At 39.1% G+C, this 18,295-nt stretch overlaps 1 protein-coding gene across 1 annotated transcript in view; it reads left to right on the top strand.

Moving 5' to 3' along the window:
* The window catches only part of LOC150087031 (uncharacterized), a 346,277-nt gene that overhangs the window by 56,887 nt on the left and 271,095 nt on the right, over positions 1-18,295 (top strand). Inside the window, exon 3 of the mRNA XM_090371763.1 lies at positions 17,725-17,823. Within this exon, the coding sequence (XP_090227889.1) occupies positions 17,725-17,823 (99 nt within the window). The remainder of the gene's footprint in view (positions 1-17,724; positions 17,824-18,295) is intronic.

The raw sequence follows: 18,295 nt of genomic DNA, 5'->3' as shown, positions 1-18,295 counted from the left end.
TCATTATTTTACGTTTCAGACAAACTGGGATATTACTCTTCAGTATGTGACTATATTTCCTGAATGCTATCCATCCAAAATTTATTCTTCTTTTGACTTCCAGCCATTTATCATTATTACAGCTAATAACTTGTCCTAGATAAGTATATGACTCCACCTTTCCAATTACTGCTCCCTCAATCATTATTTCCCTTTCTGTGGCATACTTGTTCATCATTACTTTTGGTTTAGCCATATTCATCTTTAGTCCAAAATCCTTACTAACTGTGCGTCATTGATTAAGATTTCCCTCTAATTCTTTGGGATCGTGGCTTATGACCACAATGTCATCTGCAAATCGTAAATGGTTTAGGTACTCTCTATTCACATTGACTCCTTTCCGCGACCAGTCTAATCTTCTGGAAGCTTCCTCAAGGGCAGCAGTAAACAGCTTCGGAGATATTGTGTCTCCTTGTCGAACTCCTTTCTCAATTTTAAATTTCCTACTGTCTTTGTCTAGTCTAATAAAGGAGGTAGCACTCTCATATATTTTATTCAAAGTCATAATATATGGGGTATCTATGCCTTGTCTTTCCAGTGCCCCGAAACATTGCCTTATGCTGTATGGAGTCAAATGCCTTTTCATAATCCACAAATGCCAAGCATAATGGTGTTTTATATTCATTTGCTTTCTCCATTAGCTGTGATATTACGTGAAGGTGATCCGCAGTTGAGAATCCTGTCCTAAAGCCAGCTTGCTCTTTCGGTTGATTCTCATCAAGTATTCTTTCTAATCTGTTAGTAATGACCCTTGTAAACAACTTGTAGATGTGGGATAACAAGCTAATTGGTCTATAATTTCCAATTTCTGATTTATCTCCTTTCTTATGCAGCATCAGCCAAAAGAAAAAAAAAAAAAAACTACCACTTCACCTGTCCAGCTGAGCCTTAAATTTATTTAGGCTATCAACTTCCACAACAAGGGATGGAAGTCTGTTTCACCAACCAACTACCCACTGGCTAAAGGCAAATTTCCGGACATCTATCCTACATCTATCTTTCCTCAATTTAAATTTATGCCCTCTCAGGTGAATTTTCTGAGCAAGAGGAAGAATCCCATTAGCATTGGGCATGCTCAAACCATTCAAGGCTTTATACACCTGTATTAGATCACCTCGCTGGTGCCTAGGCTCCAGATACTGTAATTTGCAGAACTTTAGCCTTTCTTCGTAAGAGTAACCCTTTGTTACATTCACAAATCTTGTTGCCCTTCTCTGTACTCGTTCCAGCAGCTCTACATCCTTCTTGAAATGAGACCTCCAGACCTGTATACAGTACTCAAGGTGTGGCCTAACCATTGCCTTATACAAGGGAATAATCACCTCCTTATCCCTGATAGAAAAATTCCTGTATATCATTGATAAGTCACCATGAGCAACTCTTGCCGCCCGTCTACACTGCTCAGAGAACCTCATCTTTGCCTGCACAATTACCCCCAGGTCCTTTTCATTCTCTACCACTGTCAGTGTAGTATCACAGAGTTGATACGTTGCTCTGGGTTGCTGTTTCCCATATGTAGCACTTTACATTTGTCAATGTTAAACTTCATTTGCCACCTCTCAGCCCATCTACTCAACCTTTCCAGATCCAGCATAGCGTCAGTAGTGTCCTTAACAACCCTGCCAACTTGGACATTAAGCTTGATATACCATCATCAATATTATTTATAAATAGAGAAAACAATAATGGACCCAACACTGAACCCTGAGGGACTCCACTGATAATATTAGTCCACGATGAGCAGTGTCTATTGATTACCACTCTCTGTCTTCTCCCTCTCAACCACCCCTTTATCCATAGCAGCAATTTGCCTCCAATGCCACACTGCTTCAATTTGTGCAGCAGTCTTCCATGTGGAACATTATCAAAAGCCTTTCTAAGATCCAAATATAACATATCAAAGTTATTCCCTGCATCAAAGTATCCAATCAAATTGGTCAGGCAAGACTTCTCCTTAACAAAACGATGCTGTGTCCGAGCTATAACTGAAGTCTTGTCTAGATGATCCTGCAGTGCTTCCTTAACCAGTGCCTCCATTAATTTCATTAATTTTCCAGGAACAGAAGTTAAACTCACAGGTCTATATTTACTTGTGTCAGCCTTTGATCCTCCTTTGTGAATTGGGGTCACATTTGCACATCTCCAGTCTATGTGTACCTCATCTCTAGCTTCTCTAGATGGCATTCTACTTCCAGTGGTAAATATACATACGGACTTGGGAGTCGTCTTCGATTGCAAACTGACCTTCAAGCCCCCACATTTACAAGCTCATAACAAAATTTTGCAAAATGCGGTGGATTACCAAACAACTACTTCACGTTAAGGATCTGGATGTGACTCGGCGGTACGTATACACCTCTGTATAATCCGTTGTGTTATACGCCTCAGAAATATGGGCATCTGCAGCCCCCATGAATATCAAGCGTGTGTACTCCTCCGAATACTGGCTTCTTTGTTGGATAACACATAAACATCATCGTCAACCCCAGTAAAGAACAACTGCGATGGCAACCGCACTGAACTTTGCCCGACTGCCAAACCTTATAAATGAAAGGCGCGTCACACTAACTGCCAAAATGACCACTGGAATAATATCGGAGCCAAACTTATGGGAACATTGCAGCTGGAAAATTCCTCAACCAGGACTGAGGTCAGCTCCAACACTTACAGCCAACCATAATAGACTAGCCCTTAGCGACCGCTTTCTCCCCAAGCAGATGCTTATCACAGTCGAAGCAATCGAAGGCGATCTCTACAAATTTGTCAAGGATCGCAAATACCGGAAAGAGAGATCCTTGATGACCTAAACTAAACCAGGAAAACTGCACAGTAATGTCGCAGTATAATAAATTTAAAAAAGGATGTCTGTATAATATTGTATATAATGTAAAAAATACTGTATAATATCTTTATGAATATATTGTGAATAATTTAACTAAAACTTATTATATTGTTGGCCCTGGGGGATGAACACGAACTTTGATGTGGGCCCCATCCTCAAGGCAATGTGAAGCCCCTGGCATTCCTGCCGTGAAGGGTACATTGTATACATCCTTTTGTTCACAATAAAGATTATATTATTATTATTATTAATAATGAAGCTTATGAAAGGTTTTCCGCCATTGAAAGATCATTGAAAATCAACCAATGAAAGATTTTCCGACAACCTCGCAGGAAAACATGAAAACGTAAAATTTCCGGCGCGCGCTAACCATGCACCACGGGAGCTAGAATTAACCTTTATAACACTCAGAAAGTCTTTCTCGATTAAATGAACCAACTGATGACGGAACTGTGAAATTCCAACGTTAGGACTCTTGGTTTCATAATCGTTAATTTTTATGTATGACGATCCAAACGGAAAAGAGTGCGCTTTTTCCCCCTCGCGGAATTTTTTCATATTTTTTAATTTTCAATTTTAATTTCTTCATTATATTTTAACCATACGGATTAGGAGGTAAGTTTCGTGATATTTATAAGCAATGCTAAAATGAACTCGTATAAAAAATCGAAGCCTGTGCTAACAAATAAGTTGCATATGGTAACACAAAAAATACTTACCCTGAGAAAAAATTAAAATACAGTATATAGAACGGGCAGTCCTCGTATAACATGTGTTTACACTACACGAATTCGATCATACACGATTTATAAACATGGGAATGATATCCTGTATAACACGAACCGAATTCGCTTATGCACGATTCGTCTTTGTGTTTATAAGAAATGACAGTCCAACTCTCAAATCACCCGAAATGAATGAAAAGAATTTTCTGAAAATCTATTTATGTTTTTCATATGATTGAAGATTTCAGTGAAGGGGAAACACATTTCACCATAATAACATAAAAACCCACAATTCCAGCTGTCGGTATTATCGCAAATGCAATTAGATCGACTTTACTACCCGTTTATAACAGATTCTACAGCAGGACACGTAACTGGAAATTGTTTTTATTGTTTTATGGTAGTGACTTCCAGAAATTGGTTTAACTGCTAGCTTGGGGGGAGACAAAGACCAATAGATTGACAGTAGCCACTGGCAGAGGTGAAAGAGATTCTTGCACTGCTTCTATTAGAATGAGCAGAAGCCTGAAAAACAAGATGCATGGTATTTCAGAGACTGCTGGGAGCCATTGCGGTACAAGTAAACACATGGGTTGTGTTAGGGTAGCTAAGAATAGAAACAGGTGCAGGTATACTTGCGTGTACACCAATGCTAGGAGATTAGTAAATAAATTTGATGAATTTGAGGTATTGCTCAAAACATCGAAGGCAGATATTGTTGGGATATCAGAGACGTGGTGTCACACAGATATAAGGGATGCAGAACTGCAATTTGGGGAGTACAACGTCTACAGAAAGGATAGACAGGATAGGAAGGGAGGAGGGGTTATGATATTAGTTAAGAAACACATAAAAACCAAGGAAGTGAAGCCAGTCGACATCGCTGGACAGTGCAGTGTGGAGTCAGTTTGGTGTGACATAAACATTGGGAGATCAAAATTGAGAGTAGGAGTGTGCTATAGGCCTAATGACTCTGATGAGTATAATAAGGAACTGTACAGGGAAATAGAGTGGGCCAGTAAATCAGAGTGTCTTATAATGGGAGATTTTAATTTCCCAGATATTGACTGGAATTTGGGGGCTGGTTACTCACACACTAGCAGGACTTTTGTGGATTTATTGGATGATTGTTTTCTATATCAGCATGTTCGGGAGGCAACTAGAGGGAGTAATACTCTTGATTTGATTATCAGCAGTGATTCTTCATGCATTAAGAATCTGCAGATAAATGAACCACTAGGTGGCAGTGATCACAGTGTGCTGAAGTGGGATTTACACAAAGAGGTAACTACCATTAGGGGTAAAGGGAAGGGTTATTGCTTCCGTAAAGGCGACTACGATGGACTGAGACAGTATTTAAATTCTATACAGTGGGACCAACTGATGATGTTACCAACAGCAAATTCAAAATGGGAAGCATTCAAAGAACTTATCTTGGAAGCTACTAGGCTTTACATACCAACTAAGAAATATTGTTCAAGGTTTAGGCCAAAATGGATGTCAGATGAACTAATGAGGCATATGGCAGAGAAGAAAAATGCATGGGATACATACAAATTAACACATGACACAGAAGCCTATGATAGATACAAGTTGATATGCAACCAAGTTACAAAGGAGGTTAGGCAGGCGAAGGCAGATTACGAGAAATCCTTGGCAAGGGATGCAAAGAAAAACAGAAAAGAGTTCTTTACTTATGTAAACTCTAGAAGGAAGGGGATGAATCAGATTGGTCCACTTGATATTGATGGGTCAAGTGTTGATGATCCTGCTCAGGTAGCTAACTAACTAAATGAATATTTTGCATCGACATTCACACATGAGGAGTTATTCAGCGAGGGGAATGCCAGAGGTGTATTCAACTCTAGCAGTAAGCTACAGAATCTTGAAATAACTGGGAGTAAAGTGGAGGAGAAACTGTTGAAGATAAACACAAGAAAGGCACCCGGGGTGGATGGGATCTATCCAGTTATATTAAAGGAGGCAGCAAAGGAAGTAAGCAAACCCTTAGCCATAATTATGAGAGCTTCCTTGGACTCAGGGGAGGTACCGATAGACTGGAAATGTGCAAATGTGACCCCAATTCACAAAGGAGGATCAAAGGCTGACACAAGTAATTATAGACGTGTGAGCTTAACTTCTGTTCCAGGAAAATTAATGGAGGCACTGGTTAAAGAAGCGCTGCAGGATCATTTAGACAAGACTTCAGTTATAGCTCAGACACAGCATGGTTTTGTTAAGGGGAAGTCTTGCCTGACCAACTTGATTGGATACTATGATGCAGTCACAAAAGAACTGGATGCAGGGAATAACTTTGATATTATATACTTGCATCTTAGAAAGGCTTTTGATACTGTTGCACATGGAAGACTGCTACACAAATTGGAGCAGTGTGACATTGGAGGCAAATTGCTGCTATGGATAAAGGGGTGGTTGAGGGGGAGAAGACAGAGAGTGGTAATCAATGGACACTGCTCATCGTGGACTGATGTTATTAGTGGAGTCCCTCAGGGCTCAGTGTTGGGTCCATTATTGTTTTCTGTATTTATAAATGATATTGATGATGGTATATCGGGCTTAATGTCCAAGTTTGCAGACGATACAAAGGTTGGCAGGGTTGTCAAGGACACTACTGACACTATGCTGCTGCAACAGGATCTGGAAAGGTTGAGCAGATGGGCTGAGAGGTGGCAAATGAAGTTTAACATTGACAAATGTAAAGTACTACACATGGGAAACAGCAACCCCAGAGCAACGTATCAACTCTGTGGTACTACACTGACAGTGGTAGAGAATGAAAGGGACTTGGGGGTTGTTGTGCAGGCAGATATGAAGTTCTCTGAGCAGTGCAGACGGGCTGCAAGAGTAGCTCATGGAGTATTGTCAATGATATACAGGAATTTTTCCAGCAGGGATAAGGAGGTGATTATTCCATTGTATAAGGTGATGGTCAGGCCATACCTAGAGTACTGTATACAGGTCTGGAGGCCTCATTTCAAGAAGGATGTAGAGCTGCTGGAACGAGTACAGAAGAAGGGCAACAAGATTAGTGAATGGAACAAAGGGGTGCTCTTACGAAGAAAGGCTTAAGTTTTGCAAATTACAGTGTCTGGAGACTAGGCACCAGCGAGGTGATCTGATAGAGGTGTATAAAGCCTTGAATGGTTTAAGCATGCTCAATGCTGATGGGATTCTTCCTCTAGCTCAGAAAAATCACCTGAGAGGGCATAAATTCAAATTGAGGAAAGACAGATGTAGGATAGACGTGCGGAAATTTGCCTTTAGCCAACGGGTGGTTGGTTGGTGGAACAGACTTCCATCCCTTGTGGTGGAGGTTGATAGCCTAAATAAGTTTAAGGCTCAGCTGGACAGGTATTTTGAACGAACAGAGGGGTGAAGTGGAAGTGGTTTTTTTTTTTTTTGGCTGATGCTGCATAAGCTTGCTCTCTTGCATCAAATGCCTCTACTAATGCTAATGCTAAAACAAAGAAAGGTGGATCTCGAGATCTTGGTACCAATGCTTTGACAAAAAGACAGGAAGAAGGAAGTGATTGACAGATGCTACTCACTACTCCCCCCCCCCCGTCTTCCTCGCCCACATGCCACACAGAAAAGTCACACGACTTCAGAATACATCGCAGCCTAAACAAAGAAAAAGGAAAATGGCAATACGGAACCAAAAGAAATACAAATTTTTACAAACAACTCCATTTTTTGCTTGAATCCATCCCGACATCACAAAAATATAACCTTTTATCACTAAACAAAAATGACTACTTCAATACAAAGAAACTCACCTCATCAGTCCTCACATGCAGGCTGGTATACTTCATAAAATCCATTGATAAAAGCCATGGTAATCCGACACTATACTACTACCAGGTAAAATGGAAGTATTAACGGAGTAGAGAAGTCTAGGAGGACTTTTTTACTCCGATTTTCAACAACCCTAAAATGCAAATTTTTGGAAAAAAGTGCGTTTTTTGCCTGAATCCCTCTTGAAGTCACGTAAAAACCTAACCTTTTTTCACTAAACAACAATGGCAACTTCAATACAAAGAAAACTCACCTCATGAGTCCTGGCCGTAGCCAGTGACTGTTTTTTGCTTGAATCCCTCATGAAAATACAGCAAAGAAAAATATCCAACAGCAACACAATGGCAATAGCAAGCAACACCCTAAGCAAAAGAATAACACCACACGGCAGCACAGAAAATATCCAACATCACAAGCACACAACCACAGACAAATATCCAGCACCACCAGCACAATGGCGACGCCTAACAAGAATGTCTTGAATGCAAATAATAATTTCGCATTTTCCCTCCAAATCAGAAGGAAATCTACATTCAATCAAAAAGACAAATTACACATTCATACTAATCACCTAATCACGCCTCTATAGTGCCGCCTCCGTAGCCAGGTGGGAAGGAGCGGCAGCGTGTAGCACACACTTCTTGATTAGACCGGGGTTTGAGCCCGTCACCACCAAATACGGAGGATGCGGAAAGGTCAGGAAATGACCACCGCATATCCCATATCCCGGAGCAATATAGCTTTGTTGCTAATGCTCCTAAAAACCAAATAACAAACAAACAACAAACCTCTACAGTACAATCACTCCATTCTATGCCCATGACACGAAGACAAGGGGTACCCAAATACTGGAGTTCAGCACAAAGAAAACACCTGATGAGTCCTGGCCGTGGCCAATGACAGGTGTTTTCTTGAATCCCTCCCGAAGTAATGTATAAACCTAACTTTTTTTTCACTAAGCAAAATGACTACTGGAATACAAGAAAACTCACCTCATCAATTCTGCCATCCCCGGGCGGTATAATTCACAAATTCCATTGATAAAAGCCATCGTTAAGTCACTGCTGCCAGAATACCTATGCCACCATACAAACTCTGTGAGGTAGGAGTCAAACTGACCATTGACTTTTCTAGATGGCAATTGCCGTTCAGTAGTACCCCATGAACCCTCTATACTGTTCACATCTGGTGAGTATGTGCTTGACACACCCAGGGTCCTGAGCTGGATATCATCATTCTTCTTTTTCTTGGTGATTCCCCTCCCCCCCCTCTCTCTTGGGGTAATTTAGAAAATTTTTTTTGGCTGGTGCAGCATAAGCCTCAGGCTTCCTTGCACTATATGGCTAATAATAATAATAAAATAATAAAAAATGTGCTATAGTAAAATGTGAGTAGCGAGAGGTGATAATAATGTTTCTGTGTTTACTGCTTTGTTTATTCAGTTGCTACAAGCGGGCAGCTTCAAGTGTATCAAGCGTGCCTTCTCATTTTTGTCCTTTTTATACTGTAATTGTGTTTCATTCCCAAAAAATGATAAAATACTTGAGAAAAGTGTGAGAAGGAAGTGTACTGGTGAAGATAATACAGATTCAAAGAGAAAAAGAAAAGCAATACCGATAGACTGTCAAAAATTCTTACCGGGGAAAACTTGTAGTGGCCTCATACAAGTGTTTATGGCCAAAATCACACCGCCCTCGGAGTTTCCCGGTAAGGCAAAATCAAATTATTTATTAAGGTCACCCGTAATTTATTACATCTACCCATGTGTTTTGTGTCTGTAAATTGCGTGTGTTCTCTGGTCGATTTGCCTGTTTTTCTGGACAAAAAAACCTCAGTTTCTTGGGAAAAAACCTTGACATCTACGCCTGAGACCGACTAACTCAGCCCCAGAGTGAAAAAAGCCCATTAAAGTTCCTCGCGTCATTGACGGGATTCAAACCCGGGCCTTTTCCACAGACAGTTGGAATTGTGGGTTTTTATGTTATTATGATGAAATGTGTTTCCCCTTCACTGTAATTACAGATTACATGTGGGGAGGATGATGATGATACCACTGTGCTACCCGTGCAGATCCCCCAGTAAGGCCAGTCCGCCTCTGTCGATAGAGAGAAAAAAAAACGAAATTACAAAACGCTTTGAGCCAAAAGAAAGAACATGTGATATTGCGCGTATCGTCAAATAGAAAATTTCGCTATAAAAAAGTTCATTAATTAAACAGAGGTCCTACTTGTATATGTCAAAAGTTTCTTTTTACGCCCTCTTGAACTGCCACCTGTAAGCGATGCTTACCTCGCCTACCCACTTGCGGCAGCCCTGATTATGGGCTCTAAAGAATTAAAAAGTGAAATAAAAAGAAAACACTTTACTTTATCTAACAAGCTCAAAGTGATAGAACAACTTGAAAATGGTGTTCCTGGGAAAAAAAAAATTGCTGAAGAATTTTGTATTGGCCAACAGGCTGTTGATGAGAGATGACAAAGGGTGTTGGTAATAATGTATTTGAAAACGAAATGCACAAGGCATAATCCTTATGGGTTTTGGTAATTAACTATATAATATCGGTGTGGATACACCATAGTTAACCCATAAATTTGAACTACGTCTCTCATATACATCTTTCATATTTTGGATATAACTTCGCAACTGTGATGGCATGTTGCACTACCAGGGTACCTGCCCGCCCACTGATGATGAAGCCCACTAGCTTCAAAACGATCGTCTGGGTGGTATTATCCTCTGAAAATAAATAACAGTAGTCTTCTCTACTAGAGAAGCGTTATTTATTTGAAGTAGTGCAATACCAGCTATCTCGTTTGAAGGCACCCACAATATGAGATACTATTAAAACAATGCCTTTTACACTACATACGTAGTTCAAATTTATGGATGAACTATGGTGTATCTACACCGATATTATATAATAAATATATGTAACATTTCTTTACATGAGCCTTATTAAAATTTGTTATTTATATAAATTTGGTGTGGTCTTTATGCTCTGCTAACTTACTGCTTTACACACACACACACACACACACACACACACACACACAACCTAAAATTTGAAATTTCCTGAAAATTGCAGTCAGAGTTGCAGTTTGTGCTTGCCCGGGACTTCAATAGGGTGGAAGTCATTCATTTTAAAGAAAAATAATAAATAAATAAAAATAAAATAAAATACATGTGGCTGAACGACCACAATTGGCATATAGTCAGTTAAAGAAAAATTATATGGACAACCACAATTATAATATATACTGAAAATAAATAATACAGTAAACTCTTTAAAATTTGACACCCTTAGGGATTAAGATGTGCTGGATTTTACACTAATATATCTAGTGGCTGAGTACTTTTAGAGTAAACATTTCAATAAATATTAAGCACAAACAACTGAATTTACTTATATTCTTCTTCTTCTTTGATTCTCTGTTTTATCAATGGTTATCCTTGACCTAACCTGTTATTTTTTTAATATATATTTTAATTTTGTTTCTCCATTCTTTTCTGGATTCCCAGTCTCCAGTCATTGATTTCCTCTTTTCCATAGTTGCCCCACCACCTCCATCCACGGGCTTCTAGGTGGTGTCCATTCCATTGCTTTTTTTACGTCGTCTATCTTCTCCCATTCTCATTAAATGTCCATACCATTCTAATCTTTTTTTGTTCTATTTTGTCAATGATGTTATTTTGAGCATCCATTGCTTTTCTTATATCTTCATTCCTAACTCTTTCCAATTTAGACCTTTGGGCTGATCTCCAAAAATCCATCTCGACAACTAGAAGTTTCTTCTTTTGCCTTTCCTTTATAGTCTAAATGACTACTTATATCTGTAAACATTTATAATGACTCTCATGTCCTTTTATCTCTTGTGGTGGCCAGCAGGATTTAAACTGCACCAATAATACACTGGTCTTAATTCCCACATGAGAACAAACTTGCCTTTTTAAAGAGTTGCTCTTATATTTCAATACTTTCAACAGATAGCTTTAGCTATATTATAACTTTAAATCAAATTGACTTTGTATATAGGCAATACATGGAACAACTGCTTTACAACTTTTTTCTGCTTAAACAAATTATAAATTAACCTTTTGGCAAAGCTATTTATTTGAAAGTAATGCAATACCAGGGCATGGTGGAAAGCCAATTAAGTATTAATATTAGTAGTGACAAATGATGAAAGAAAGGAAGCTTATCATTATTAGCCATATGGTGCAAGGAAGCCTGAGGCTTTTGCTGCATCAGGCAAAAATAATTTCTGAGTTGCCCCGAGAGAGAGGGGAGTGAGCTGCACTCTAGCGCAGCTCACTCTGTAAACAGACAGTAGGTGTTATCGGTCTGGAGCAAAGTCGAGAACAATATACTGATTGACAGGTAGGCGTGGCAAACAACGTGCTGATTGGTGCGCGAACACAACACACAATAACATCGGTTTAGTATCACTGCAGCAGCACTAATAGTAACTTGTCCTAATCGCACATGCCCTAACATTTACTGTAATGGTGAAAAAAGATCAGGTTACCTCTTCCGTAGCTGAGTGGTCAGGAGCGGGAGTGCAGTAGCACACACTCTTTGAGTAGACCGGGGTTCAAGCCCCTGACTGCTGAATACGGTCGATCTGCCAACCCGCACTGGACCAGCGTGGCAGATTATGGTCTATTTCCCTCAGCATGAATTGTTGAGGAGGCTTCCATCCTGCAGTGGGTTGATAATGGCTGCACTTTACCTCTTTTTTTTTTACCTCGACTTGAATCCCATGGGAGCTTGAACCCCTCCCGAAGTGGAGGGGTTCAAGCTCCCATGAACCTTTTTTCTTTAGAATCAGTCATATTTAGAAATACATTCATAAAAAAATAGATTTTTTATGACTGTATTTTTATTTTCTTGCTCGATAATATGCCCTAACGGTGAAAAAAGGTCAGGTTACATCCACTTGAATCCCATGGGAGCTTGAACCTCTCCCGAAATGGAGGGGGTAACCTAACCTTTTCTCTTTAGAATCATGAGTGGACTAGCACATAAATTGTTTATTAATAAAATAATAATTTTTTATTACTGTACTTTTATTTTTAATGACACTCATGCGGAAATTTCTTTCATCTTAAATGATTCATCGCTACTATTACCTGTTCACCGTTCATTGCAAAACTATTATGCACCGTTCTTTACTGGTAAATACACATCATAATGCCAACCAATGACTACATAGTAGCTTGTCATCTGTCGTGCCCACCACCAATCATTTCATCGTTTGCCACGCCTACCTGTCAATCAGTATATCCTCCAGACCGAGCAGCGCTAGAGTGCCGTATCGGGAAGCTAATTTTCCACGTAAGTTATCCGATGTTTCTCGTCGTTCTCGTACAGGCTTTCTTTACCCAAGCTGCATCAGCTAAAAAAAACCCCTTTCCGCATCACTTGTTTATCCCCTTCATTTGCCTTGTTCTTCCTTGAAAAAGTTTTGCTAGTGTGTGAGTGCTCAGTTCCATAAAATCTCATTCTGCTACCAGTGCAGACCTTAGCCCACCAAGTGACTAAGGAGTTGGCTGTCGGCATGCAACGCGATGACTAAGGGCTTCCCACACGTTTGATCGGATTTAAGTCAGATGATTATGCTGGCCACAACAGTCATTGGATATCTTCAGTTTCAAGATATTCCTCCACCACAGCTCTATGTGCAGTGGCATTGTCATACATGAAAAGAAAATCTGGGCTAACCACACCCCTAAAAAATTCACACATAGGGTTCAAGGATCTCTTCTCATATCTTGCCAGTTACGGCCCCTATCAAAAAACATGAAGAGGGGTGCAGCCATTGGTCATTGTTCTGCCCCATGTGAGAACGTCACCTCCACTGTAAGTGTCTCTTTCTCTGATGTTGGAGGAATGGTACCAAATTCCTTATTGTCTCCAGACAAAATAACATCTAGAATCTGTTTGTAGGCTAAAACAGGACTTATCAGACAACAAAACTGTACCCCATTGTCAGGACTCCAAGTCACATGTTCATGGCACCAGTTTTGATGAGCTCTGCTGTGGTTTGGGGTTAATAGGATGCAAACCATTGGCTTCCTTATGTAGAGTCCACTTCAATTAAACTTTCTTAACACTGTTGGAAATATTTTCACCGGTGGTCACAGCAACCTCAAACGACAGGTGATGACAGGACATCATAGGGTTCTGTCTTGCTGTTAGAGCCAGATAACAGTCTGTTCTGGTTGATGTAGCCCTCATGCGACCTTGGCCAGCTCTTCTTGTAATGGTTCCAGTCTCTTGAAACTGCTTTCATAGTGCCACATGTGATTGCCCGACTTCAATTTGTCCCGGCCCACCATCTCAAAGAAACATTTAAACTACGAAGACTTGCTATCCTGAGTACTGGAGATGTTTCTATCTCACTGAGCAAGCCAAAAAATGGGAATGAAGTGATGTGTTCACAACCTTTGTTTTTATAGGTGTGCAGCATCAGCCAAAAAAAAAACAAAAAAACTTCCACGTTCATTCGAAATACCTGTCCAGCTGAGCCTTAAATTTATTTAGGCTACCAACTTCCACAACCAGGGATGGAAGTCTGTTCCACCAACCAACTACCTGCTGGCTAAATGCAAATTTCCACACATCTATCCTATATCTGTCTTTCCTCAATTTGAATTTATGCCCTCTCAGGTGATTATTCTGAGTAAGAGGCAGAATCCCATCAGCATTGAGCATGCTCAAACCATTCAAGGCTTTATACACCTCTATCAGATCACCTTGCTGGTGCCTAATCTCCAGACACTGTAATTTGCGAAACTTAAGCCTTTCTTCATAAGAGCAACCCTTTGTTCCATTCACTAATCTTGTTGCCCTTCTCTGTACTCGTTCCAGCAGCTCTACATCCTTCTTGAAATGAGGCCTCCAGACCTGTACACAGTACTCAAGTTGTGGACTGACCATTGCCTTATACAAGGGAATAATCACCTCCTTATCCCTGCTAGAAAAATTCCTGTATATCATTGATAAGACACCGTGAGCTACTCTTGCAGCCCGTCTGCACTGCTCAGAGAACTTCATGTCTGCCTGCACAATTACCCCAGGTCCTTTTCATTCTCTATCACTGTCAGTGTAGTACCACAGAGTTGATATGTTGCTCTAGGGTTGCTGTTTCCCATATGTAGCACTTTACATTTGTCAATGTTAAACTTCATTTGCCACCTCTCAGCCCATCTGCTCAACCTTTCCAGATCCTGTTGCAGCAGCATAGCGTCAGTAGTGCCCTTAACAACCCTGCCAACCTTTGTATCGTCTGCAAACTTGGACATTAAGCTTGATATACCATCATCAATATTATTTATAAATACAGAAAACAATAATGAATCCAACACTGAACCCTGAGGGACTCCACTAATAACATTTGTCCACGATGAGCAGTGTCCATTGATTACCACTCTCTGTCTTCTACCCCTCAACTGCCCCTTTATCCATAGCAGCAATTTGTCTCCAATGCCACACTGCTCCAATTTGTGCAGCAGTCTTCCATTTGCAACAGTATCAAAAGCCTTTCTAAGATCCAAGTATATAATATCAAAGTTATTCCCTGCATCCAGTTCTTTTGTGACTGCATCATAGTATCCAATCAAATTGGTCAGGCAAGACTTAACAAACCATGCTGTGTCCGAGCTATAACTGAAGTCTTGTCTAGATGATCCTGCAGTGCTTCTTTAACCAGTGCCTCCATTAATTTTCCAGGAGCAGAAGTTAAACTCACAGGTCTATAATTACTTGTGTCAGCCTTTGATCCTCCTTTGTGAATTGGGGTTACATTTGCACATCTCCAGTCTATGGGTACCTCCCCTGAGTCCAAGGAAGCTCTCGTAATTATGGCTAAGGGTTTGCTTGCTTCCTTTGCTGCCTCCTTTAATATAACTGGATAGATCCCATCCACCCCAGGTGCCTTTCTTGAGTTTATCTTCAACAATTTCTCCTCCACTTTACTCTCAGTTATTACAAGATTATCTAGCTTACTGCCAGAGTTGATTACACCTATGGCATTCCCCTCGCTGAATAACTCCTCATGTGTGAATGTCGATGCAAAATATTCATTTAGTTTGTTAGCTATGTTACTATGTCATTCACATGACATAGTAACATGTGAATCATTTGTCTACAGCCGATCTGAATTAGTTGCATTGAACAGAAGAAATTTTATACGTCAGTCAGTCTAAATTAGCTGTATTAAGCAGAAGGTATTTTATGTGTTTTGTTGCTTTTAAAAATGAGTGATTTTACTAAGCAGTGAATTTGCACCATATTTTGTTTCAAATTAAGAAAATGTGCAACAGAAACCTATGAAATGTTAAAAACAGCTTTCAGAGAAGATTAAAAAGGGCTGCTTGTCCATCAAAGATGGTCCTCACTCTGGCTATCCTGCAACTTCAAAAACCAGTGATTCAGTTGTTGTGTCTGTCACCTGATTAGAAGTGATTGACTAGTGGTATTTCTTATGGGACATATCAATCTATCCCTACACAAGATTTGGATATGTAGTGCATTCCAGCCTTGCATCCTCATGGTTTATCACAGAGAGTGGTGAGTGCTCAGTAAACATTTCAGGATTATTGTCAATGTGTTGCTGCTGATCCATGCTTTCTTTCTTCCATTCATTACTGGTGATAAACTGTGGGTATTTGGCAACAACCTGGAAACAAAGGCCCAGTGGAAGGCTGCATATTCCCCATGGCCTAAAGAAAGCAAGACAGAGTCAATAAAATGTGGAGATCATATTTTTTGACTTACAAATTAATTCATTATGAATTTATCCTGCATGGTCAAACAGTGAACATTGCACAATCACTGTACAAAACAGTTCTACAGTCATTGTGCAATGGAGAAAATGGTTGGAAAAGTGGGTTTTGGGAAATTGGTGTTTGCTTGATGACAACACCCTTTCACTCACGCTTTCCATTCAAGAATTTCTTGTGAAGCACTTCATTACTGTGGTTTCCCATCTGTTATACTCACTGGATTTAGATACCGTGATTTTTTTTTTGATTTTTTTTGTTTCCAAGCTTAAAGCCTCCTGTGAAGGATCACAGATTGCATCGACTGAGTAAATTATCAGAACATGACATGGGAACTATTAGCATTTTCACAAGAAGCCTATCAGGAATGCTACTAGAAGTCACAGAAGTATTAGAATAGGTGTACGCAATGTCAATGTCAAAGCGACTTCAAAGAAGATCCTTCTGAATTTTCAGCGATTTCATCATTTTCAAAATATTAATTATTCCCTGACCTTTTTTGATCATACCACATATTATAAATATTTTTGTCCCCTATTTGGAAATATATATATATCACACTATATATATATTTTTATTATTATTTTTTTTTATTATAGTTATATATTATTTTATTTGTTTAGTTATTACATATATATGTAATAACATATATATGTATGTATGTGAAGTAGAATTTAATATATATATAAATAGATATATATTATTATTATTATTAAAAAAAAAAATAGAAATCAAATTTTGTGTACTAAAACCCTGAGAGCAAAGATTTGATATTATTGAAACCACATTAAACAAGATGTGAAGCTACTTTTATTGAAATAGCAACTGCTTTTCATAGGTTCTCAAACGGGTGTTGGGAGAAGTACTATAGCTGTAGATAGTCTCATATCAATGGAGATTAATCCATAATTGCAGAACAAGTACAAAGAAGGACAACGAGATTGGTAAGTGGAACAAGGGTTGCTGTTACCAAGAAAAGCTTAAGTTCTGCAAATTGCAGCATCTGGAGACTAGGCACCTGCGAGGTGATCTAATTGAGGTGCATAAGGCCTTGAATGGTTTGAGCAAGCCCAATGCTGATGTAATTCTTCCTTTCGCTCAAATTACTCACCTGAGGGGACATAAATTCAAATTGAGGAAAGACAATTATAGAATATATGTGCAGAAAATTGCCTTTAGCCACCCAGTGGTTGATAGTTGGAACAAACTTCCATCTGTTGTAGTGGAGGTCTACAACTTAAGTTCAAAGCAGAACTAGACAAACATTTGGAGTGAATGGATGAGTGAAATGGGAAGTTTTTTTGTTTTGGCTGGTGCTATCTTGCTTTCTTGCATCATATGCTTCTAATAATGCTAATGCTAATTACTGTGAGTGAAATATAACCAGTGTTGATACTCTGAACAGACCTTATATTCACATTTTATATAGTAAAAAAAAAAAAAAAAATCTTTTTCTTCAGAAATATACTTTATCACACCAGTAGATTTTGATTCTTTGAGTCTTATCTTTTTTTCCAGCTTGACCGAACTCCAGTTCACTGGGCATCATCAAAAGGTCACATGGAAATCTTGGCTCTCCTTTTAAGTGCCAAATGTGATATTGATGCTGCAGACAAGGTAAGACTCAAAAGCATTTGATTAAATTTTATCAGTAATAGAAATAAGTAAAAATATATACTGTAGATATCTTGTTATCCACAATGAATTGGCGGTATATGTTTATTTAATTAAAAGATATGGAATTGAGATGAAAGATATAGCAGCAATAGTATCATTGTGGATATTAAACACAAAGATATTCAGTATGCTTCTCATGTATTCAGAATTTAATATAAACACCAGTTTTGCATTCCTTGTATAGGATAGTGGTGAGCAACATTTTTTTTTTTTTGCTGATTGGCTGATTTTAGCCCACTGTTATGAAATTCTGCAACATGTATTTGGTGTAAGGAAATGGAAAGTTTTACACTAAGATCCCTATACAGGTCAGGCACAATGGCAACTTTATCTTATAAAAAGTTGAAATTTGAAAGTTGCTCTCCAAGTTTTGCTAGATTTTCCATTTAATAGAACCTAATATTTTCAAATT

The sequence above is a fragment of the Mastigoproctus giganteus genome, chromosome 4 (assembly GCF_048544385.1).
Source record: "Mastigoproctus giganteus isolate SK-2022 chromosome 4, ASM4854438v1, whole genome shotgun sequence".
Taxonomy (NCBI): domain Eukaryota; kingdom Metazoa; phylum Arthropoda; class Arachnida; order Uropygi; family Thelyphonidae; genus Mastigoproctus; species Mastigoproctus giganteus.
The sequence above is the reverse complement of the archived record's forward strand: the minus strand, read 5'-3'. Positions and strand labels throughout refer to the sequence as shown.